Source organism: Opisthocomus hoazin, chromosome 18, assembly GCF_030867145.1.
Source record: "Opisthocomus hoazin isolate bOpiHoa1 chromosome 18, bOpiHoa1.hap1, whole genome shotgun sequence".
Lineage (NCBI taxonomy): Eukaryota > Metazoa > Chordata > Aves > Opisthocomiformes > Opisthocomidae > Opisthocomus > Opisthocomus hoazin.
This window is the reverse complement of record NC_134431.1, coordinates 17849724-17873537: the sequence shown is the minus strand read 5'-3', so window position 1 is coordinate 17873537 and position 23814 is coordinate 17849724. Positions and strand designations below refer to the sequence as shown.

At 67.3% G+C, this 23814-nt stretch overlaps 1 protein-coding gene across 2 annotated transcripts; it reads right to left on the bottom strand.

The window, feature by feature from the left end:
- Nucleotides 1-1981: 1981 nt before the first annotated feature.
- On the bottom strand, nt 1982-22570 carry RGS19 (regulator of G protein signaling 19). Of its 2 annotated transcripts, none has more exons than XM_075438572.1 (6): nt 22496-22570; nt 7079-7221; nt 6797-6933; nt 4610-4684; nt 3429-3663; nt 1982-2500 (listed from the first exon to the last, which is right to left on the bottom strand). In XM_075438572.1, the coding sequence occupies exons 3-6, from the start codon at nt 6895-6897 to the stop codon at nt 2312-2314; spliced, it is 600 nt and encodes a 199-aa protein (XP_075294687.1). In that variant the 5' UTR covers nt 6898-6933; nt 7079-7221; nt 22496-22570; the 3' UTR covers nt 1982-2311. The 2 variants fall into 2 exon arrangements, with proteins under 2 accessions (XP_075294687.1, XP_075294686.1); XM_075438571.1 differs by lacking the exon at nt 22496-22570 and adding an exon at nt 9565-9648.
- Between the last annotated feature and the right edge of the window lie 1244 nt (nt 22571-23814).

Below are 23814 nucleotides of genomic sequence, written 5' to 3'. Positions count from 1 at the left end.
TGGGAGGGAACAGTGTCCTCGCAGTAACGCCTCAGCATCCGAAAGCAGAGCCGGCCAAGGCACTCTGGCTCGCGCGCCGTGAGCGGGAGCCAGCTAATTACCAGTTGCCGCTGCCTCTCTTCTGGTGTCGCTGCCAGGAGGGGAGCTGAGCTTGGGTCCGGTTTGCTGAGCATCCTGAATTGGGAATGGAGAGTCCCCAGCAGAAGGAGCCCCTCGAACCGAGGGAAAGGTGCCACGTCTCGGGGTGTTTCACTGTGCTGTTTTCTGGGATAACGCCAGGGAGGGGAAAGCCACTGGATAAAGAGGTGCCGAGGAAGTAAGAGTCACCTAAAAGTATCTACAAGTGCTAGGACTGGGAGCAAGAGACAAGATTAACTGGTGGCGGTGGGGTCTTCCCTGGGCCGAGCCCGCTGGGGTGTGCAGAGGCTCCCACCTGCCTGCTGTCCCCCCGCAGGGCTTCGGCCACCCTCAGCTTCCTCACCCCGAGCTGCGCCCAGGGCAGATCTCCCCTTTGCTCCCCCAGCAAACCACGCACCCGGGACTGAGCCCTCCCCAGAGCAGCGTGGGGATGCTGTGGGGCTGGAGGGGTGCGGGCTCGGCCCTCGCAGGGGAACACCAGCTGGTAATACCACTACGGCCGGCCCTGAGCAACTGAGCTACCTCTGGTCTCTCAAAAATACATTTTCTTCAGCTGCATTTCCAGCTTGGCAAGCAGAACTGAATTGACTGCCATGAATTTCCACACGGTTGTGCCCCTAGGAAGGAGGGAAACAAAAAAAAAAAAAGCAGAGAGAATTTGTTTGTTTGTTTAAAAAAATATCTTCAATGAAAAGAACCAGGGCTCGCTCTTTTTAATTTGAGAGGGATGAGGAGAGAAGGAGGAGGGGAAGGGGCAGATAAATAGGAAACCACGGGCTGTGCTGGGTCAGGAAAAGCAAAGCCTAGCACTGGTCTCCTGAGCCGGTGCGTGGCAGGACCCCAGTTTGGCTTCGTTTCACCGAATTCCAGCATGGCAGGGGTTGGCAGGGACCTCTGTGGGTCATCTAGTCCAACCCTCCTGCCGAAGCAGGGTCACCTACAGTAGGCTGTAGAGGACCTTGTCCAGGCGGGTCTTGAATATCTCCAGAGAAGGAGACTCCACAGCCTCCCTGGGCAGCCTGGGCCAGGGCTCCGTCACCCTCAGAGGGAAGAAGTTCTTCCTCGGGTTCAGCTGGAGCTTCCTCTGCTCCAGTTTGTGCCCGTTGCCCCTTGTCCTGTTGCTGGGCACCACTGGAAAGAGTCTGGCCAAGAGTTTCAGCTCGGGGGGCAGGGGCTGCCGGCAGAAATGTTTTAATTCTGGGTGCCGGGGCTCCAGTAAACCATTCCTCGTGCCGTACAAAGCCACGCCGCCATTCTCCGTCTCTGCCGTGACGTTTCCCACCCCGCGTGGAGCCCTGCCTGCCCGGCGCTGGGTGCCGGGCTGCTCCCCAGCGACCAGGACCGAGCCCGGAGCCTTCACTCTGGGGGTGCCGCTGCCTGGGGGGGTCTGCAGGAGGGGAAACGCCGCCTGCGTGGCCGCACGCGCGTCCCACCCTTCCCCGAGCCCCCCGAGCCCAGGACGCTCTGGGTTTGGGGTGACCAGGGTGTGCTGTCCCGGGGCCGACGCGTGCGCTGGGGACTGGGGAAGGGGGGCAGCTGTCGGGTCTGCCCCCCCCCGAACACACCCTCACGGTACCTCCAGACCCCCTTGGGCAGCTTTGGAGATGGGGGGGGCACAGCCCCAGGGTGCTGCCCCCCGGATCCCCCGGGAATGCTGGGGAGGGGGGGCCGCTTCGAACAGACGGAGCGATATAAACCTGACAAGTTTTTATATGTACAGAGACGCTTGTCAACCCCCCCCCAGCCCCTCGAGTCCCCCAATAAAAGCCAACAAAAAAGCATTTAAAATAAAAAATTAAAAAAAAACAACAATTGACCTCCCCCCCCCAAAAAAAAACCCCCAACCCAGTCCCCAACTGGGTCTCAGGTGGGAAACGGGGACGTGCCGCGTCCCCGGGTGCGGCGGAGAGGGGATAAAGTGACCTCTTGGAATCGGGGTGCGGGGGGCCGGACCCCGGCTCTCCCCGGGCTGGCTGGGGCCGGCGGCGCGGCCGGCCGGGGGTTCAGTAGTACGAGCCGCAGCGGCACCAGTCCCGGGGACAGTCCTGGAGGGTGGCCCAGAAACCGGGGTGACGGTTCGTAGGTAAAAAGCTAAAAACTTGGCGGAGGGGGCTGGCAGGGAGAGGAGGCCCCCAGCCCCGCCGGGTCCCCGCCAGCGTCCCCGCGGCCGCCCTTAGGACTCCGAGGAGGAGCGGGAGACGCTCTGGAGCAGCGATTTGTAAATGGCAGAGTTCAGAAAGCGAGGGTAGGAGTCTCTGTGCATCAGCGTGTAGATCTGGAGCTGCGCGTCGTCGAAGGTGTGCGAGGACGGCTCCTGCATCTTCCGGTTGATGACCTCCCGCACCCTCGAGTCCAGGCTCACCTGGGCGCAGGGAGAGGAACAGGGGGGGGTGAGGGACCCCCGGCGACAAGCCCCCAGCCCCGGCACCCACCCCCTGTGCGAGCTCTCGGGGGAAATCCAACGTGGCCAGATGTGGGGAGGCCACGGCGCGCTCCACCCCGGAGTAGGGAGTCGGGGTGGGGTGGGGGCTGCAGTGGGGTGCAGGGAGGGGTCCGGGTCCTGTCCGTGTCCCCTTGCTGGGTGCGGGAGGCGGGTTGGGGTGCTCCCACCCCAGGGGTGCTGCGGGGGGTGGGTTGGGATGCTGTGGGATGGGGGTCTGGGTGCTGCGGGATCCCTACTTGTCTGGGTGCTCCCACCCTGGGATGCTGGCGGGGGGATTCAGGGTGCTCCCACCCTGGGGGTGCTGTGGGGGGGTGGGTTGGGGTGCTGCAGGGGGGATCCTGGGTGCTCCCATCCCGGGATGCTGCAGGGGGTGGGTTGGGATGCTGTGGGATGGGGGTCTGGGTGCTCGCACCCCAGGGTGCTGTGGGAGGGGGTCTGGGTGCTCGCACCCCAGGGTGCTGTGGGAGGTGCTCCGACCCCGGGTTGCTCCCACCCCGGGGTGCTGCGGGAGGGGTCGCGGTGCTCCCACCGCGGGGTCCTGTCCCGGCTGCGGCATCTCCTCGCCCCGCTGCTGCCCTCGTGCGGCCCCGGCCCCGCAGCGCAACCCGGCCCGCGGCCCCGCCGCATCCCGGGGGCTTTGGGGGGGGGGCCGGGGCCGGGGCCACCCTCCCCACCCCCAAGCCCGGCGCAAACCCCCTCCCCTGCCAAACCCATCCCTACCACCCACCCCATCCCCAGGCTGCGCCAGCAGCCAGGACACAGCCCCGTCCCCAAGAAACAACCCCCCCCAGCCCCATTTCAGGCTGCGCCCCCCCCCAAGAGCCCCGGGAGGGGCTCTGCCCCGCACCTCCTTGGGCGAGAGGATGGAGATGTAGTCCTCGTAGATCATCCTGGCCTTCTCGTCGATGCTGTGCTTGTTGCACTCGGTTTTGAGCTCCTCGCACGCCAGCCAGAAGAGCATGTTCTCCTCGCTGTACTCAGTCCGCAAGAACTCCCGGAAGACGTTGCGACCCGCCGGGCTCTTCATCAGCTTGTCGAAGGACTGCGCCCAGCCCCGCACCTCCTCCGGCGTGGGTTTGGCGCTGCCAGGTCCCCAGGGAGGGGAAAAAGGCAAAGGGCCGGCGTTACGGCCGGCCGGGGAGGGCTGCGGGCTCGCCGCTGCGTCCCTGCCCGCGCAGCTCGGCCGCGCTCGTCCCTGCGCCCGTCCCGGGATCCCCCACGCTCACGCCAAGGCTGTTCCCGCTCGCGCTCCGGTTATCACGGAGGCTTTCGGAGGGTGCTGCCGGGGGGGGTCTGTCCCAGCTCTGCTCAGCCAGGCTGGAGGGTGGTCTTGCTTTCAGCCGAGTCTCCCAAGCCGAGACGTTATTTTGGCGCTGGCAAAGCCCAAAGGGAGCAAAAGCCCCTTCCCTGGCAGAGCAAGAGGCCGCTTCCCGGCCGGGGAGAGACCGACCTCAGCCCGTCGCCCCTCACAGCTGGGGGAGGGAGGCTGCTCCCCACCAAACACCCATTATCTGCTAAAGCAGGGCAGGAGCAATCATTAGCAGCGGCTAATTAGCACGCCTGACCCCTAGCCCTGCTGTGCCCAGCACCGCACAGAGCACCCACGGCCGGGCTGTGGGTGGGGGGTCCTGCTCACCTCCCAGGGAGTGGGTGCTCGGTGCAGGGCATCCCTGGAGCAGGGTGCCTGCAGGATGAGGCTCTGCCCTTGGGACGTGGCCTGAAAGCCACTGAGGTTCTTGTGTGCCTCAGTTTCCCTTCGCAGGGGGCCCAAGGGTGGGAATCGCAGAGGGCTGCAGCCCGTGGCTCCGGGCTCCCAGTTCCTTGGTGGGAACCGAGGACGCGCTGCTGGAAGCAGCACCAGGAACCCCCGAGCCCCGGCACCCTGACCATGCTCCCCGTGCAGCGTGGGTGCGGGGCTGGGTGCCATGGAGGGGGGCTGTGGGTGCCGGGCCATGGGTGCCGTGCTGTGGGTGCCGTGCCGTGCCGGTTCCCCTCCGTCCGCCCCCGCAGCGCTGCCCCTGCACTCACCACGCTTCACAGTTTGGGATGGTCTCCAGTTTGGTCTCCCGGGACGCTCTCCATGCTCGCTCCCGGTCCTCGTTCCTAACGGGGAGACGGAAAGGTAGTCAGGGGCGTTGGGGGACGCACCCAGACCCCCACCTTGTCCCCCCATCAACCCCAGCCGCCAAATCTCCTCTGTGGGCACCCAGCACCCCACTCCACCGCCCTGTCCCTGCTCACGGGCTCTTGCAGAGATGGAGGAGGGACACGGGGAAGGGTCACCCAGCCCGTGGCCGAAAGCCACCGAGCCCGGGGCAGCGTCTGGGAGGGAGATGTTCGGGGCAGGCTGCGAGGGGAGCTGCTCGCCGCCATGGCTGCCTTGCCAACACCAGGGAAGGGGACGGGATCAGGCGAGACGGGGCCCCAAGGACGCAGCGGGGGGTTTGCACGGGGCTGGTGCCATCAGCAACCTCAGATGCTGAGGATGGAGAAGAGCAGGCGAGCCCTCCAAAACCCGGGCCGTTCACAGCACAAGGAGCTGGGATCCTCGGAGAGGACGCGAGACGCAGCCACAGGCGAGCGGCTGGACACGTCCTCGGCTTTGGGCCGTGCTGGGAGGGCCAGCGCTGGGCTCTGCACCCGCTGCTCCAGGGCAGAGGTGCCCGGGAGGGCTCCCACCGACGAGAGCCATCGGCCTCGAGCAGGGCACCGCAGCCAGGAGAAGGCAGCCATGATGCCAGGCAGGGAAACCCAGCTTTCCTCCAGCCCTGCCCTGCCTGCAACAGGCAGCAGAACCCTGCATTGCGCCCAGGGGTCCCGCTGCCCGGCATCGCCGCCCTGCCCGGGTGCCTGGGGACCACGGAGCTCGGCCGAGCACCGCGCTGCCCACCCCCAGGAGAGCCGTCGGTGGGGGTTTCCCGGTGCCGCTTTCTGCTCCGCGTATTTTCAAAGCTTTGGCCGGAGTCACGGCGCAGCGAGGAGAGGTGACGCCGGGCTCGCACGCTCGCTAGGCTCCACGCCGAGGAGAGCGATGGGCCATGGCACCATCTGCTCCCAAAGACCCCCGGCACCCTTTCTAACCCTGGCACCCACTCGGCTTTTGAACCCCAACCCAACGTAAGCACTGGGTGGGCTCGGGGAGAGGGGCCGGCTCCATCCCAGCTGCCCTCCCGCACCACTCGGTGCTGTACCGAAGGGCTGCGGAGCACCCAGGGGTGGGGGCTGCCACGGGACCCCAACTTCCTCGAACCCAGGTGCCTGCTCGGGCTGCAGCTGTGTCTCCAAGTGCTCCGTGCTGCACGAAGCAGGGAGGACCAACACGCGGGCGACCCTTGCACTTACAAGGGCAAGGGCAGGGTCCTGCACCTGGGGAGGAACAACCCCAGGCACCAGCACAGGCTGGGGCGGAGCTGCTGGAGAGCAGCTCTGCGGAGAGGGACTGGGAGTGCTGGGGGACGACAGGGTGACCATGAGCCAGCAGCGTGCCCTGGGTGTCAAGAAGGGCAATGGGATCCTGGGGTGCATGAGGAGGAGTGTGGGCAGCAGGGCGAGGGAGGTTCTCCTCCCCCTCTGCTCTGCCCTGGGGAGGCCCCATCTGCAGTGCTGTGTCCAGTGCTGGGCTCCCCAGTTCAGGAAAGATGAGGAGCTACTGGAGAGAGTCCAGCGGAGGGCTACGAGGATGAGGAGGGGACGGGAGCATCTCTGCTACGAGGAGAGGCTGAGGGAGCTGGGCTTGTTCAGCCTGGAGAAGAGAAGGCTGAGAAGGGACCTTCGAAATGCCAATAAATATCTGCAGGGTGGGGGTCAGGAGGACGGGGCCAGACTCTTTCCAGTGGTGCCCAGCGACAGGACAAGGGGCAACGGGCACAAACTGGAGCAGAGGAAGCTCCAGCTGAACCCGAGGAAGAACTTCTTCCCTCTGAGGGTGACGGAGCCCTGGCCCAGGCTGCCCAGGGAGGCTGTGGAGTCTCCTTCTCTGGAGATATTCCAGCCCCGCCTGGCCGCGGTGCTGTGCAGCCTGCTCTGGGTGACCCTGCTTGGGCAGGGGGTTGGGCTGGGTGACCCCAGAGGTCCCTGCCAACCCCGACCATGCTGGGATCCTGTGACCCTCGCATCTCCCCTCTGTACGGACCCTCGGATAGGGCACGAGGAGGCGGGCGGGTGACGCTCGCCGGCCCCGCGGGACCCTCGGCCGGGGCGGGCGGTGGGACGTACCACGAGCAGCTGCAGCAGCAGCACCAGCAGAAGCAGCAGGCGTTGGGGCGGTGGTTGCTGGCGGGTTGCACCGTTGTCGGAGAAGTCTCATGCCGGGACATCGGAAGGGGTGTCTCTGCGGACGCGGGTCCTGCGTGCTGCAAGGCAGGAGGGCAGGGAGCGGGTGAGCGAGCTGCCGGCGACCACCCCCCACCCCGCGCAAGCACGCGGAGGGAGACGAGGGACCCCAGCACAGTGACTTGCTGTGATTTAGTTCCGGCCCCAGGGTGGTCACCGCCTCACCTGCGTCCCAGCCTCATACACGGTGCACGGGGTTGGGTCGTGCTTCGGGGGCTCTTCTGCTGCTCTCCGCTCCCCCCGGCCCGCGGGCCAGCCGTGCCGGCGAGACCCCCCGGCTACTGTCCCTGCCGCCTCCTGGACGGAGCCTGTGGGGAGGGAGGGGAGCGGCACCGCGTCACCTTCGCAGAGGGACCCCCCGGCGTCGAGCGGCTCCGGGGGGCTGCTCCACGCCGGGGAAAGCCCTTCGCAAGGCGGCAAGCCGGGGGGCACGGCAGGCAAACAGAAAAGGGGGCAAGAAAAGGAAGTGAGAAGGGAAGGAGGAGGAAAAACACGGCGGCAGACGCTCTGCCAGCCCCACGCTTGGCCCGGGACCCCCTCCCACGCTTTGGGCTGGGCAGGACGAGGGGCTCAGTGCTGGGCACCCCTGGCCGTGCCCCGTGCTGTGGGCCGGACCCCCCGGCGTGTCTGGGCCCAGGATGGGGAAGTCGGAGCCGCTCTCTGGCATCACGTGAGTGGAAGGAAACGCGGCGGTGGGGAGAGTTTTCACCGCTCCCGGCACTGAACCAAAACTCGCCCCATGCCAGGCGTTGGCATCGCTGCTGCAGAACGGTCCCCCTGTGCCCACACGCCTGCCTGTCCCTGCCTGTCCCTGCCTGCACCTCCAGCCTGGCCCTGGGCAGGGATGCTCCTGGGCAGGAGCGGTGCTGGGCACGGTCCCTCCTCTGCCAGAAGGGAGGAAGAGGAGCGGTGGGCAGCGGGCAGGGAGGGACCCCGGACGCCTCAGCCCAAGCATCCCTGTCCCGAGCTGCCCCAGGCGTCATCACCGTTGGTCTGAGTCCTCGCAACGGGGATGGAGCTGGGGTGTGGGTCCCCTCCGGGGACGGGGCTGTCCCCAGGGTGTCCCCTCCTGAGCCCATGGCTTCCCCCGTGAGCTCCCTCCTCGCCTGGGCCCTTGTGAACCCTCCCGCTGGCTCCCATCGCTCCCGCAGCAACGAAAAAGGAGAGAGTCTGTGTTTCGCTCCCAATTGTCCCTATTTATAGCCCCGAGTGCTGGCAGGGCGGCTGTGACCGTGTCACCCGGCTCGGCAGCAGGCTCCGCTCCCTCTCGCACCGCGCTGCCTTCAGGCCCATTCCACCACCCCTTCTTTTTCCCTTTCCTTTGCTTCTCCTGGATTTTCCTCCACCCGCGGTGCCATCCCGCTGCCGTGCCCCGCGCCGCAGCCCCACGGCGCAGCGGGAGCCAGGCTCCGGGCACGGCTCCCGGCGGGGCTGCAGCACTAATTACAGCACCCGGTGACGAGGCTGTGGGAACGGGGCGAGCAGGAGGAAAACCTGATGGCTGGGAAAACCCTGCTTCCCCCCAAGCAAAAGCAGCCCCGGCTCGGCCCCGGGGTGCGGAGCAGGTGGATGAGGGGTGGCTGAGGGACAGGGATGCGGGGACAGCGTGTGGCATCGCTCCGGGCGCGTCCTCAAGCTGGTGCTCGGCCTTGGCCAGAGCGAAGCTGCAAGGGACGGAGCCAAAACGCCCTGGAGAGGGAGCGGGATGGAGCGGCATCCCCCAGCGAGGAGCATCCCATCCCTGGCCAAGAGGCAGGATCAGCTCGCTGCCCGTCCCGGGTGCTGCGGCACCCACCCGGGGTCACCTGCGCTGGGGGACAGGGACGAGGAGGTGTGGGGCTGCGATGGACCCCCGGCACCGAGCGGCAACGCCAGGGGTGCTCCGTATCTGCAGGACCCGGTCTCCCGGCCCCCCGCACCCCGCACCGCCCCGCAGCCCCCCACCACGCCGGCGCGGGCGCGTGCCGCGGGGCTGTTTCCGGCTCCCCGGGGCCGGGCACGGCGTGGCGGAGGAGGAAGTCCCGGCGGGCGGCGGAGCCGACGAGCGCTGGAGGGAAGGCGAGGGCACGCGGGCGAGGCCGCAAAAAGAGGAAGGCTGAGAAAAAGGGGACGTTTCCCCAGCGGAGGGAAGAGACGCCCCAAAAGCCGCCCTCACCCGATCGCCGCCGAGCTCGCCGAGCCCCCCGCGAGCCTTTGCCATCACCGCCCCGGGAGTCTCCGTGTGCTGGGTGTCACGCGCCCGTGACGTCCCCGCTGAGCCCGGTACCGCCCCGTCCTCTCCCCAAACGGATACGGGAGCCCCCCATGCCACCGGACGAGACCAGCGTTCCCCAAAACGGCTTTCGAAGGGAAACCTCCCCTTCCATCGCGCTGCTCCTTGCCAGGGCCCTGGGTCAGCCCTCTGCCCTGCTCACCCCGGGCAAAGCGGTTGCCAAAACCACCAACGGGAGCTGCGGCGTCGGGGTGCAAAGCCACGGCGATGGCAGACACCGGCCCCAGGGATGCCACCCCTCCGTGCACCCCGTTTCCCTGAGCGCCCCGGTCAGGGACGATGCCCCGAGCAGCGTGGCATCTCCCTCTGGCCACCCCCGCCGCTGCCAAGCGGGGCACGAACCTCGGCGTGCCCACCCGACCCCGCGCCGTAGCCGTACCTGCAGCCCGGCCATGGCGGCGGCGGCGGTGGGTGACAGCCAGGGTGACCCCAGCCAGCTCAAGGGATGTGTGGCATCGCCAGGGCCGCTGGGTCGGAGGGCAGGGAGACGGGAGAGAAAAGAAGAGAGAAAGAGAAAAGAAAAGCGGCCGAACACATCCTCTCACAGGAAAGGGAGTGGTAAGGGAAGTGGCAAACTCAACCGAAGAGTTCAGACCTTTTTTGGGAAAGCCCCGGCTGCTCTCCTCGCCACCCTGCCGCGGGGCCGGCCGGAGCAGGGCACAGCGAGCCCGGCGGCCGCTGAGCTGGGTGGTCCTGCTGCCTCCCACCCCTCGCCTGGAGCCGGCGGCTGCCACAGGCGAGAGAGCAGCCGAGCCGGGGCTCCACAGAATCCCAGAAGCCCAGCGTGGCAGGGGTTGGCAGGGCCCTCTGTGGGTCCCCCAGCCCAACCCCCTGCCCAAGCAGGGTCACCCAGAGCAGGCTGCACAGCACCGCAGCCAGGCGGGGCTGGAATATCTCCAGAGAAGGAGACTCCACAGCCTCCCTGGGCAGCCTGGGCCAGGGCTCCGTCACCCTCAGAGGGAAGAAGTTCTTCCTCGGGTTCAGCTGGAGCTTCCTCTGCTTCAGTTTGTGCCCATTGCCCCTTGTCCTGTCGCTGGGCACCACTGGAAAGAGTCTGGCCCCGTCCTCCTGACCCCCACCCTGCAGATATTTATGGGCATTTCGAAGGTCCCCTCTCAGCCTTCTCTTCTCCAGGCTGAACAAGCCCAGCTCCCTCAGCCTCTCCTCCTAGGAGAGATGCTCCAGTCCCCTCATCATCCTCGTAGCCCTCCGCTGGACTCTCCCCAGTAGCTCCTCATCTTTCTTGAACTGGGGAGCCCAGCACTGGACAAGAACTCCCCACCTGGGATGGGCACCGAGCATGGTGCTGGCTGCAGCCGGGTATCCTGGAGCTTGCCCGGGCACTGGCACAGCCCCGCAGCCAAGGCAGTGGCCAACGTGGCTTCCCCGAGCTGTGGCGGGCAGGGTACGTCCCCAGGGTGGGCACCGGCCGGTCGCCGGCCCCCAGCCGCGGCCGCTCCGAAGGGACGGTGCTTCACACCGCGCCGTGCCAGGGCTCCGGCGCTGGCCCGCGGGGCGAGGACGCCGGCAGCGAGGGAAGGGGTCCGGTGCCCGCGGGTGGGCTGAGCGGGAGCCGCCCGCGGTGCCTCCCAGCAGCGTCGTCCCTGCGACGCGGGGCCGTGCCCGCCTGCCCGCCGCGCGGAGCGGAGCCCGGCTCCCTCGGCCAAGGGTGACTCACAAAGTTGTTTGTTTTTTTCCCTCTTCAGCAAAAAAAAAAAAAGCAGAGAGAGAGGGAGAGAAATGAGACGCCCAAGCCCAACCTCCGTCTCGCTGATTAAATTTGCCCTCGGCGCGGCGGCAGGCAGAGGGGGCTCCAGCCCCGGCGCCGCACCAGTAACCGAAACTGGTTTGTGGTCTCACTGGTGTGGGCTCGCCGCAGGTGGAAAGGGCAGAGAAGGGGTGAAACGGGGGGGATGCCGGGGCGGTACCCGACGCAGCACGCGCCCGTTTCCAGCCCAACCCAGCGTCCCGCTCGGCACAGCCGCTTCCCGCGACGCCGAGCTGTTACCCCCTCTCCTCCCACCACCGCGGCACCCGGCACCCAAAACCCAACGCGGTCACGGCACCGCTGTCCTCCACCCCACCCCGTCTGCACAGAACCCCCCCCTCCCCGCCCCATCACCCAAAAGGCACCCTCCGCTTCGGCAGCCCCTCTTTCTGCCAGCGCCCACCCCGCCATCGCTGCCGTCCTCCTTCATTTTCCCGATGGTTTTCCAGGATTCCCTCGGCCGCTCCCGGGCAGGGTCAGCTCCCAAAGCCGGGGGGTGCCAGGATGCGGCCGCGCTCCCCAGGGAGCCCTCAGCACCCCCAGCTCCCCAGCCACGGGGCACCCTCCGGCACCGAGGGTATTTTTATTCTCCAGCCACGGTACGAGCTCTCTGCCCCACGAGCGACCCTTCCCGTCGTATTTTAGGGGTCAAAACCCGGCGGGGGGCTTTGCCGCTCATCACAGCCCCCCCGGCGCCCCGCAGACCCCATCCCCGCCAAGCCGCCGCACGCCAGCGATGCCTTGGTGCTGGGCAGCGCCGGATCCAGCCCCGCTCCGTGCCTCGGAGGGGCTGCACGGGGCCCGTCACCGGCGCGGCCGGCCACGCTGGCTCGGTGCGAGGGGAGCTCGGCAGCCCCGGACGATTCTCCGGTGTCTAATAAGGGCTGAGCCCAGCCTGCAGCTTCCCTGCCTCCTCCCTGCCCTGCTCCCGAGGGACCCAGCACCTCCGGCCTCTGCCAAATTTGGCTGAAACCGGCCACCGAGCGCAACCAGACCCGGGCCAGCCCCACAGGCAGCCGGGGTGGGCAGTGGGTACCCCCCAGAGCCCCCCATGCTGGGGTTACCCCACAGGCAGGAGCCACCACCGAGCCCCGCAGCTGCCGGGGTGGGGGGCCAGCACCCCCAGACCCCCCTCTGCCGGGGTTACCCCAAGGGCAGGAGCCACCACCGAGCCCTGCAGCTGCCAGGGTGGGTGGTGGGGGGCCAGCACCCCCAGACCCCCCCTCTGCCGGGGTTACCCCAAGGGCAGGAGCCACTGCCAAGCCACACAGCTGCCAGGGTGGGTGGTAGGGGGCCAGCACCCCCAGACCCCTCCTCTGCTGGGGTTACCCCAAGGGCAGGAGCCACTGCCAAGCCCTGCAGCTGCCAGGGTGGGTGGTGGGGGGCCAGCACCCCCAGACCCCTCCTCTGCCAGGGTTACTCCACAGGCAGGAGCCACCACCGAGCCCCGCAGCTGCCAGGGTGGGTGGTGGGGGGCCAGCACCCCCAGACCCCGCCTCTGCTGGGGTTACCCCATGGGCAGGAGCCACCACCAAGCCCCGCAGCTGCCAGGGTGGGTGGTGGGGGGCCAGCACCCCCAGACCCCCCCTCTGCTGGGGTTACCCTGCGGGCAGGAGCCACCACCAAGCCACACAGCTGCCAGGGTGGGTGGTGGGGGGCCAGCACCCTCAGACCCCCCCTCTGCTGGGGTTACCCTGCGGGCAGGAGCCACCACCAAGCCACACAGCTGCCAGGGTGGGTGGTGGGGGGCCAGCACCCCCAGACCCCCCCTCTGCCGGGGTTACCCTGCGGGCAGGAGCCACCACCAAGCCACACAGCTGCCAGGGTGGGTGGTGGGGGGCCAGCACCCCCAGACCCCCCCTCTGCTGGGGTTACCCTGCGGGCAGGAGCCACCACCGAGCCCCTCAGCTGCCGTGGTGGGGGGCCAGCACCCCCAGACCCCCCCTCTGCTGGGGTTACCCCAAGGGCAGGAGACATTGCCAAGCCCTGCAGCTGCCAGGGTGGGTGATGGGGGGCCAGCACCCCCAGACCCCCCCTCTGCTGGGGTTACCCTGCGGGCAGGAGCCACCACCGAGCCCTGCAGCTGCCAGGGTGGGGGGCCAGCACCCCCAGACCCCCCTCTGCTGGGGTTACCCCAAGGGCAGGAGCCACCACCAAGCCCCGCAGCTAATGGGGTGGGTGGTGAGGGGCTGGCACCCCCAGACCCCCCTCTACCGGGGCTACCCCGTGGGCAGGAGCCACCACCGAGCCCCGCAGCTGCCGGGGTGGGGGGCCAGCACCCCCAGACCCCCCTCTGCCGGGGTTACCCCAAGGGCAGGAGCCACTGCCAAGCCCTGCAGCTGCCAGGGTGGGTGGTGGGGGGCCAGCACCCCCAGACCCCCCTCTGCCGGGGTTACCCTGCGGGCAGGAGCCACCACCGAGCCCTGCAGCTGCCAGGGTGGGGGGCCAGCACCCCCAGACCCCTCCTCTGCTGGGGTTACCCCAAGGGCAGGAGCCACTGCCAAGCCCTGCAGCTGCCAGGGTGGGTGGTGGGGGGTCAGCACCCCCAGACCCCCCCTCTGCTGGGGTTACCCTGCGGGCAGGAGCCACCACCGAGCCCCTCAGCTGCCGTGGTGGGGGGCCAGCACCCCCAGACCCCCCCACTGCTGGGGTTACCCCAAGGGCAGGAGACATTGCCAAGCCCTGCAGCTGCCAGGGTGGGTGATGGGGGGCCAGCACCCCCAGACCCCCCCTCTGCTGGGGTTACCCTGCGGGCAGGAGCCACCACCGAGCCCTGCAGCTGCCAGGGTGGGGGGCCAGCACCCCCAGACCCCCCTCTGCTGGGGTTACCCCAAGGGCAGGAGCCACCACCAAGCCCCGCAGCTAATGGGGTGGGTGGTGAGGGGCTGGCACCCCCAGACCCCCCTCTACCGGGGCTACCCCGTGGGCAGGAGCCACCACCGAGCCCCGCAGCTGCCGGGGTGGGGGGCCAGCACCCCCAGACCCCTCCTCTGCCGGGGTTACCCCAAGGGCAGGAGACATTGCCAAGCCCTGCAGCTGCCAGGGTGGGTGATGGGGGGCCAGCACCCCCAGACCCCCCTCTGCCGGGGTTACCCTGCGGGCAGGAGCCACCACCGAGCCCTGCAGCTGCCAGGGTGGGGGGCCAGCACCCCCAGACCCCCCTCTACAGGGGTTACCCTGCGGGCAGGAGCCACCACCAAGCCACACAGCTGCCAGGGTGGGTGGTGGGGGGCCAGCACCCCCAGACCCCTCCTCTGCCAGGGTTACTCCACGGGCAGGAGCCACCGCTGAGCTCCACAGCTGCTGGGGTGGGTGGTGGGGGGCTGGCACCCCCAGACCCCCCCTGTGCCGGGGTTACCCCAAGGGCAGGAGCCACCACCGAGCCCCGCAGCTGCCGGCCGCCCCCGCAGCCTGCCCCAGCCACCTGCCAGCGGCACAGGAAGTTTTAGGAGCTATTTTTAGGCCTGGCTTTCCCCCCTCCCCTTCAGCAATCTGTTAGAAAAAGATTAAAGAAGAGGAGGCTCGAGCCTCGCCGCGCTGCGGGGACGGGGCTGGGCTGGCCCCGGTGCTACCGGCACGGAGGGGCCAGGGGTCCCGGGCACCGGCCGGGTTTGGCTCCCCGGGTGCCGCCGGGACGAGGGCGCAGCGATGCTCACGCGCGCGTTGCTGGTGACGCCGGCAGATGTGCCCACAGATGTGCCCGCACGCGTGGGCAGCGAGCGGGTGCCTTTGGGGGAGCTCCTCTGCCCGGCAGGGATTTTCCTGCCATCCCCTGAGACTGGAAAAGCAGGTCCCGGCGATGGGAAGTGGGAGACGGTGCAACGGCTCCCAACACCTCCCCGGTCATTCGCACCGCGAGGGCTGACAGCCCTGAGGACATCACAGAATCCCAGAACCCCAGCATGGCAGGGGTTGGAAGGGCCCTCTGGGGTCACCCAGCCCAACCCCCTGCCCAAGCAGGGTCACCCAGAGCAGGCTGCACAGCACCACGTCCAGGTGGGGCTGGAATATCTCCCGAGAAGGAGACTCCACAGCCTCCCTGGGCAGCCTGGGCCAGGGCTCCGGCACCCTCAGAGGGAAGAAGTTCTTCCTCGGGTTCAGCTGGAGCTTCCTCTGCTCCAGTTTGTGCCCGTTGCCCCTTGTCCTGTCGCTGGGCACCACTGGAAAGAGTCTGGCCCCGTCCTCCTGACCCCCACCCTGCAGATATTTAGAGGCATTTCGAAGGTCCCCTCTCAGCCTTCTCTTCTCCAGGCTGAACAAGCCCAGCTCCCTCAGCCTCTCCTCGCAGGAGAGATGCTCCCGTCCCCTCCTCATCCTCGTAGCCCTCCGCTGGACTCTCTCCAGTAGCTCCTCATCTTTCTTGAACTGGGGAGCCCAGCACTGGACACAGCACTGCAGATGGGGCCTCCCCAGGGCAGAGTAGAGGGGGAGGAGAACCTCCCTCGCCCTGCTGCCCACACTCCTCCTCATGCACCCCAGGATCCCACTGCCCTTCTGGGCACCCAGGGCACGCTGCTGGCTCATGGTCACCCTGTCGTCCCCCAGCACTCCCAGTCCCTCTCCGCAGAGCTGCTCTCCAGCAGGTCCGCCCCAGCCTGAGCTGGTGCCTGGGGTTGTTCCTCCCCAGGTGCAGGACCCTGCCCTTGCCCTTGTGGATCTCCACCAGGTTATAAGCATTTCTAAGGTCCCCTCTCAGCCTTCTCTTCTCCAGGCTGAACAAGCCCTAAACGATGCCGGGTTCTTCTCCAGACCGGCCATCTCCTCGGCTCCCTGCCCTCTCCTCGCCTGCAGCCGGGTGTTTTCCAGCACCAAGCCAAACTCCACCGTACGCCCTGCCGAAAGGCCCGCGTGAACCTCTCCAGCACCCGCTGAAAAGCAGCGAGCGGACCCGTGGCTCCGTCCCGGCACGGGCTGCCGGGCAGAACGATGGGCGCAGCGCTGCCGGCACCCGGGGCTCTTGCACAGAAACGGAGTTAATTATTTCACAGCGTAAAAATAGCACCCACGACAATCAGCTGGGGGATTTAATAAGGCAAGCCCTGACAATTAGGTTTCTATTAGTGGAGGTACCGTGGCATCGTTAAGGCAGGCTCCTGCTCAGCATTTGGTAACGATCCACGCAAAAGCAGAGGAAAGATCACGGTGATCAATACTCAACAGGGGCTGAACTGCACGGATGGAGCCTGGTGGCTGACGGGAAGGACGGGAAGAGGAAAAGGAGGGATCCGGTGGCAGGGTGCTCCTCACCATGGGGTGCTGCCAGCCCAGCACCCGCTCGTCCCCAGCCCAGCGCACACCAGTGCGGGCAGCGCCGCGTCCCCCCCGGGGACCAGGGGGCAGAGCAGGGGGTGTCAGTGGTGATTTGGGGGCTGGGGATGCTCAGGGGACTGAGGGTAAGACGAGGAATCGCCCTTTCTGAAAGCAATGAGGAACCAGACTGAGAATCAACCCCGGACCGGGATGAACAGGAGGGACCCCGCGTCACAGGGTGACGCCGGATCCAGCCACGCTCCCTGCCCCAAGCGCGGCCCCGCACGGCATTGACGCGGGCAGGGCAGGGCTGAGCCCGGCAGCCGGCTCAGCCGGCGGTGGGACCGGCCAGGCCACGGCCACGTCGGCACGACGGCTGGGAACAAGGGGGACCACCCCCCAAACGCTGCACCCCGGGGACCCACCGTGGTTTATTCACCTGGGCAGCCCCGGGCCCTGCTGCCCGCCCCGATGGATGTCTTTGGGGGTCTGGCATCAGGCAGATGTCACGCCTCGCTGGGGGCTGGGATGGTCCCTGGACCCAGACCCAGTGCCACCACGGGTGCCAGGACCAGAGCTTGGTCCCTGGACCCAGGCCCGGTGCCACCACGGGTCCTGGGACCAGAGCTTGGTCCCTGGACCCAGACCTGGTGCTGCCACGGGTCCCGGGACCAGAGCTTGGTCCCTGGACCCAGACCCAGTGGCACTACGGGTCCCAGGACCAGAGCTTGGTCCCTGGACCCACATCCAGTGCCACCATGGGTTCTGGGACCAGAGCTTGGTCCCTGGACCCAGACCCAGTGCCACCACGGGTTCCGGGACCAGAGCTTGGTCCCTGGACCCAGACCCAATGCCACCATGGGTCCCGGGACCAGAGCTTGGTTCCTGGACCCAGACCCAGTGCCACCACGGGTCCCGGGACCAGAGCTTGGTCCCTAGACCCAGATCCGGTGCCACCACGGGTCCCAGGACCAGCGCTTGGTCCCTGGACCCAGATCCGGTGCCACCACGGGTCCCAGGACCAGCGCTTGGTCCCTGGACCCACATCCAGTGCCACCACGGGTTCTGGGACCAGAGCTTGGTCCCTGGACCCAGACCCAATGCCACCATGGGTCCTGGGAGCAGAGCTTGGTCCCTGGACCCAGACCCAATGCCACCATGGGTCCTGGGACCAGAGCTTGGTTCCTGGACCCAGACCCGGTGCCACCACGGGTCCTGGGACCAGAGCTTGGTCCCTGGACCCAGACCCAGTGCCACCACGGGTCCCGGGACCAGAGCTTGGTCCCTGGACCCAGACCCAGTGCCACCATGGGTCCCAGGACCAGCGCTTGGTCCCTGGACCCAGACCCAGTGCCACCATGGGTCCTGGGACCAGAGCTTGGTCCCTGGACCCAGACCCAGTGCCACCATGGGTCCTGGGACCAGAGCTTGGTCCCTGGACCCAGATCCGGTGCCACCACGGGTCCCAGGACCAGCGCTTGGTCCCTGGACCCACACCCAGTGCCACCACGGGTTCTGGGACCAAAGCTTGGTTCCTGGACCCAGACCCAGTGCTACCACGGGTTCCGGGACCAGAGCTTGGTCCCTGGACCCACACCCAGTGCCACCAAGGGTTCCAGGACCAGAGCTTGGTCCCTGGACCCAGACCCAGTGCCACCACGGGTCCTGGGACCAGAGCTTGGTCCCTGGACCCAGATCCGGTGCCACCACGGGTCCCGGGACCAGAGCTTGCAAAGCCGAGATTCCACTTGCACCAGTAAGAAAACTTCGTCCCACGTCAGACTTGGGTCCAACATTAAAACAGTGCGGGACTGCAGGAGTCCCCCCAGGAGACTGTCCTGTGGGCAAACACCCAGGGCAAGGGGGGGTTTGGTGACCTGACGCCCTGTCCCAGCTCTGGAGCATCCCAAGGGACAGACGTGACCCCTGCGCCGCGGTCACCGCAGCCTCACCGGCACCGGGGCGATGCTCTGCCCTGCCCCAGCCGTGACGAGCAACGGGGAGCTCAGCGAGCGACTCGCGTCCTCCGAGAGCGGCCGTGCCGGTTTTTGAAAACCCAACCAAAGGGGAAGAAAGACGCCGGGGTTCGGCTCGGCCATCCCCGGGGAGGAGCTGGCAGCGCGGGGAGGAAGGAAGCGCTGTCACCCTGCGTGGCCCCAGTGCCACGGGGCACTGCCAGCCAGCCACAGCCGCCGCGTCCCGCTCCGGCCGGGCACGCTGCATCCCCGAGATGGCCCGGCCACGGGTGGGTGCCCATCGCAGGCACCCCGGGCTCACGGGGGGGACCTCAGCGAGCTCCCCGATGTGACAGGCCACCGCGACGCCCTTCGCCGAGGCCGCAGGGTGCTGCAGGGCTCGGCCGCAGCATCGGAGGACACGGCAGCTCGCCTGCCACCGCTGTCATGGCAATGCACTGCCCCAGCCCCAAATCCCCTTCGCCAGCTCTCTCCTCGTGGTGGAACCCGCGCCAGACTCGCAGGCAGCATCTTTCCTGGTTTTTTCTTGTTTCCCAAGGCTGGCTGGAAGCATTCCCTTCCTTTTCCGGGGCTCCTGCCCGCGGATGCCACCGCGACGCTGCTTGGGCATTCGCCTTCTGTCGTGACGCCCCAGCCAGGTTCATGCCTGCAGGAGGGGGAGCAATGGGAAAACCCAAACCCTGCACCCCAAACCCCTTCGCTGGCTCCCTGACCCCCTCTGTGCGGCACCAGCAGTAAATCCAGCTCCGGGAGCGGGCTGCCAGCACACCCAGAGCCTGTCCCCTACCACCCGAACCACGGCCACGTGTGGGGACGTCGGGGGCTCCGTTCCCCCTGCGCCCGTCCCCTCGCTGCCTCCAGAGCCGGCAAAGCGCTGAGAAGCGAGTCTGGAGCGTGGCAAAGCCGGGCCCCCAGACCCAGCAGATGGTCAGAGCCTGAGCAAGGAGCCCTCGGAAGGTGAGCCCAGGCGGATCCCGAGCCGGGTGAGACCTGGAAGGGCGGCTCGTCGTAAAACTCTCCCATGCATTTTCCTGCTGCCAGGAAACCCCCTTTTTTCCACGTCTAAGGTGAAAGATGTTAAAGCCGAACCCCAAAGGACTTTGTTGTTGTTTTCCTTGCTGTTGCTGCTCCACCCTCCCCCCCCCCCCCTAGTTAAATCTCTGCTTCCACAAAATGGCCAAAGGCAGGAGGTTTCCAAGACGGGCGAGAGGCAGATCGCTCCCCTTCTCTCCCGGTAAACTCCCCCGGGACAGCCGAGGTCCCACGGACCCGGAGGAGCCGACGGGGTGGGCTGGGGCATCACCCTCCGTGCCCACCCCGGCGGCCGGGGAGGGGGGAAGCCACAGGCGCGTCCCCCGCAAAGAAGCAACCCAGGGGATTTCCAGCCAAAAATAATAGAAATAAAATAATTCCCCATGCTCCCAGAGAGCGCTTTCGCAGAAGGGCGACGGGTTGACCGAAACTCGGGGGTTGCTGCCTTGCTCTGCACGGCGCTCTGGATCCAGCCGGAGCCAGGGTTTTGCCTTCCCTATAGCTTTACCCCAAAACCCACCAGCTCCCGTGTCCCCAGGGCAGGGGGGTGTGCAGGGGACTCGCCCCACGGCTCGTGGCCTGGCATGGCTGCAGCTCGTCCCAGGACGGCACGGAAAGGGAGATGCCACGGGGCTGGATGCCGCTCCCTGAGCCGGCTGGAGCAGGGGCAGTGACGGCCACCGCTCCCTGAGCCGGCTGGAGCAGGGGCAGTGACGGCCACCGCTCCCTGAGCCAGCTGGAGCAGGGGCAGTGACAGCCACCGCGGAGCAGCTTCCCGCTCTGCAACCGGTCCCCGCGAGCCGGTGAGTTCAGTTTCTTCCCCTCTTACACCACGGAAGATGTCGGACACTCTTCCCCCACCCCATCCTCCTCGCAGATGAAAACCACGCTGTAACCCCTCGAGGGATGCAAGTCACCGGTGATAACGTCCAGTACCCAGTACTGGATATCCAGTATCCCCCCTAAATTAAGAGGTAGCTACGAAATAACGTACAGAATCGACTGGCTTTAGATGCCCCCTCTCTGAACAGCTTTGGTGATGGAAACGCATCGAGAGATGTGCAGAGACGAACGAGGAACTGAGTAATAGGAAGTCTCGGCCAAGGCCGCGGGCACCGGCTCACCCGGAAGCCGCTGTTACTCCAGGCGAGAGCCCGAAGCGCCGAACCCCGCGGGCGCGTGGCGCGGCGGCACGAAGGCGGCGATGCCTGCCGGGCTCTCTGCCACGGCTGCTCCGCTTCTGGGGTGCCGGGGCACGGCTGGGGGGGCTGTGCCAGGAACCGGCCCGAGGAGCAGGAGCGGGTGGAAGGGAGAGGCAGGGCACCCCACGGGATGGCTCAGGAGCGGCGGCCAGCACCCAGCGCAGCTCTTACCTCCTCTTGAGCCGGCTTTCCGAAACAATTTCATCCAGAGGAGAAAAATTTGGATAAAAGCAAAGAGGAAAAGCCACGGCAGCTTGAGCTCACGCTCTGCAGAGGTCGAGGAGCGACATGGTGGCTGCTCTGCCGCTCCGGACCTGTTGCTCTGCGAGCACCGAGCTCACCACCTCCCCTTCGCACGAGCCCAGCTGAACTTGGGGTGCTGCAGCCCAAGCCCAGCTGAACTCGGGGTGCTGCAGCCCAAGCCCAGCCTAGAAGCGAGACCACAAGCAAAGAGCAGCAGAGATGGGAGAGGAGGCGCTTCGGGAGGCGGCAGAGCTGCGCTGCTCCCGCACCTCGCCCAGACTCCGCAGGAATTACTCTGCCAAGGTGTTTTGCTCCCTTGCTCTCTCTGGGTTCGAGCTGCGTTATCTGATCACCTGCCTTCGGTTCCTTCTTTTTTTTAATAACGGTATCGAAACGGGCACCCGCGCCCTGATCGAGATATCTTCGTGTCGCTAAATTCCTGCTTCTCCACTCTGATCTTCTGAGGTGGAGTTTGTTTAATTGCTGAAGAACACGACTGTATTTTCATTAGCGGCTTGAGTCATTTGCGGGGAAGGGCTGACGCGGAGGAGCTAAAACCCTTGTAGGGAAATCTGATGTGGCGCTCCCCCTTGGGAGATCTTCCCAAACCCGTGCCCACTGGGGCGACCCGTTTGCCCAAAGCAGATGGCATCCACCAGGCCGGCACACGCCACGGGCTCCGCGCATCCGGCGCGACGCGGGACCAGTGACTCTGTCGACGGGGATGGCGAAGCGGCAGCCGGAGGGGAACGAACTCCCCTCGCAGCGGGGAAATCCCTCCCACTCACTTAACACTTTTTGTTTAGTTTCTTAAATAAGGCCGTGGATCCGCGCCAGAGCAGCCTCGTGGAGGCAGCGGGGAGAGGGAGCTTCCCGGGGGGAACCTCTCCGCGCCCAGAGACGCACGGCCATCCACCCGCGGGATCCCTCGGCCACGGGGACAAGTCGCGACATCCCACGACGCTGCCCATGAGATGGGCTGGTGTCGGGCGATGGTCGGATGTTGGAGCTGCGTCCTGGACATCGCCGGGCCAGGTCCCTCCACCCAACCCTTCGGCCGTGCCGCTGCTGGAGGACCCGGTGGGCACCGGAGCCCCGACCTCGGCCAACGTCCCCGCGCCCTGCCGGCCAGCGCAGGGGTCCCCATGGCTGCCTCTCCGCGACGAGGCACGGCACCCCTGCGCAGCGGGGGCACGGGGGGCCGCATGGGGACCCTGCCCGGCCAGGTCAAGGTGTGGATGCTCCAGCGCTGCCCCGACACCCACCTGTGGGCGCAGGGAGGGCCGGGGGTCTCCGGGAGGTGGGGGATCCTGCCTGGAAGCTCCCCCCTGGGCTGGGTGAGCCCCGGTGGAGCCGGCCCTGCGGCTGGAGGGTTCCCCCCTCCTTCCTCCTCCATCCTCCTCCTCCTCGCTGGAGCCCTGCCCTCCCCCGGGGGTGATGCGGCGGGGAGGGCCCCCTCCCTGCTCCGTGCTCGGGGGGGCCCCACGGAGCATCCCGCTGCCCCCCCCTCCCCCCCCAAAGCACATGGGGCTGGTGACAGGCAGCAGCCGGACGCACGGACGCGCGCCCAGACACACAGACACAGCCCGACCTCTCCATCAGCCCCGGCGCTCCCCGGGGGGGGGAAGGGGAGGATGAACAGGGCGGGGGGTGCAGACAGCGGGGGGGGGGGGGCTGTGCAAAGCGGGGGGTCCGTCGGGGGAGCGGGGTCCGCCCGCAGCCCGCGGGGAGGGGGGCTGGGCAGAGGGCGAGGGAGGGGGCGACGGGCCCGTGTCCGTGTGTCTGTCCCCGTCCCCCCCGCGTCCCCCCCCCCCCGTCCCCATCCCGCGGGGTACTCACGGGCCGGGCATCCGCGCCGCCGCCCGCCGCCCCCGGCCGCCGCCTCCGCGCTGCCTGCGGGTGGGCGCCGGGAGAGGGAGCGGCAGCGGCAGCGGGAGCGGAGCGGGGCGGCGGGGCCGCACTGCGCACGCGTCCCCCGGCCCCTGCGATTGACTTCCGAAAGCCATGGCAGCGCCCGCGCTGCCGCACGGCGGAACGCACACGCACACACACACGTACCCGCACCGGCACCCCGCACCGGCATCCCGCACCGGCGCCTGCTACACGCACCCAGCACCCGCACCCAGTACTGGCACCCTGCACCAGCACCCACTACCAGCACCACACACCCAGTACCGGCACCATGCTCCCAGTACTGGCACCCGGCAGCAGCACCCAGTACCAGCACCATGACCCCGGTACTGGCCCCTGGCACCAACACCCAGTACCAGCACCACACACCCAGTACTGGCCCCTGGCACCAGCACCCAGTACCAGCACCACGTACCTACTAACCAGCACCATGCCCCCAGTACCAGCACCTGGCAGCAGCACCCAATACCAGCACCACACACCCAGTACTGGCACCCTGCACTGGCACCCAGTACCAGCACCATGCCCCCAGTACTAGGTACCCAGTACCAGCACCACACACACAGCACCAACACCCAGCACCAGCACCCAGTACCAACACCACACACCCAGTACCAGCACCATGCTCCCGGCACTGGCACCTGGCACCAGCAGCCAGTACCAGTACTACGCACCCAGTACCCGCACCCTCCACTGGCACACAGCACCGGAACCCTGCAGCAGGATCCACTACACGCACCCAGCACCAGTACCATACACCCAGTACGGGCACCCTACGCCAGCACCCAGCATGGGCACACTGCAGCAGGATCCACGACGTGCACCCAGCACCAGTACCATGCACCCAGTACGGGCACTCTCCATCAGCACCCAGCACCCAGTACGGGCACCCCGCACCAGTATGGGAGGGCCCCCCTGCCCCTGCAGGGTCTGCGCCCGTCCCTGGAGCCCCCCAGGGCTGCCTCCCACTTGAGGAACGGCTTTCCCTAAATAAGTGGTTTCTCTGCCTTTTTTTTTCTCCAAAAAGGGGGTTATGCGTCGCTAAAAATAAAGGGTGATAAAACTTTGGGAGAGAAAGGAGACATAAAAATTTCATTATCTTGCCAGCCAGGGATATTATCCCACTTTATTATTTAAAACCTCACCAAAAACCATTTCGCTGGGAGAGACAGCGATCAAACCACCGCCCGGTTCAGTCCTTGAGACGTGCGCTCTGCTGCGCGGGGAAAGGCGTCTGAAATCGGCCC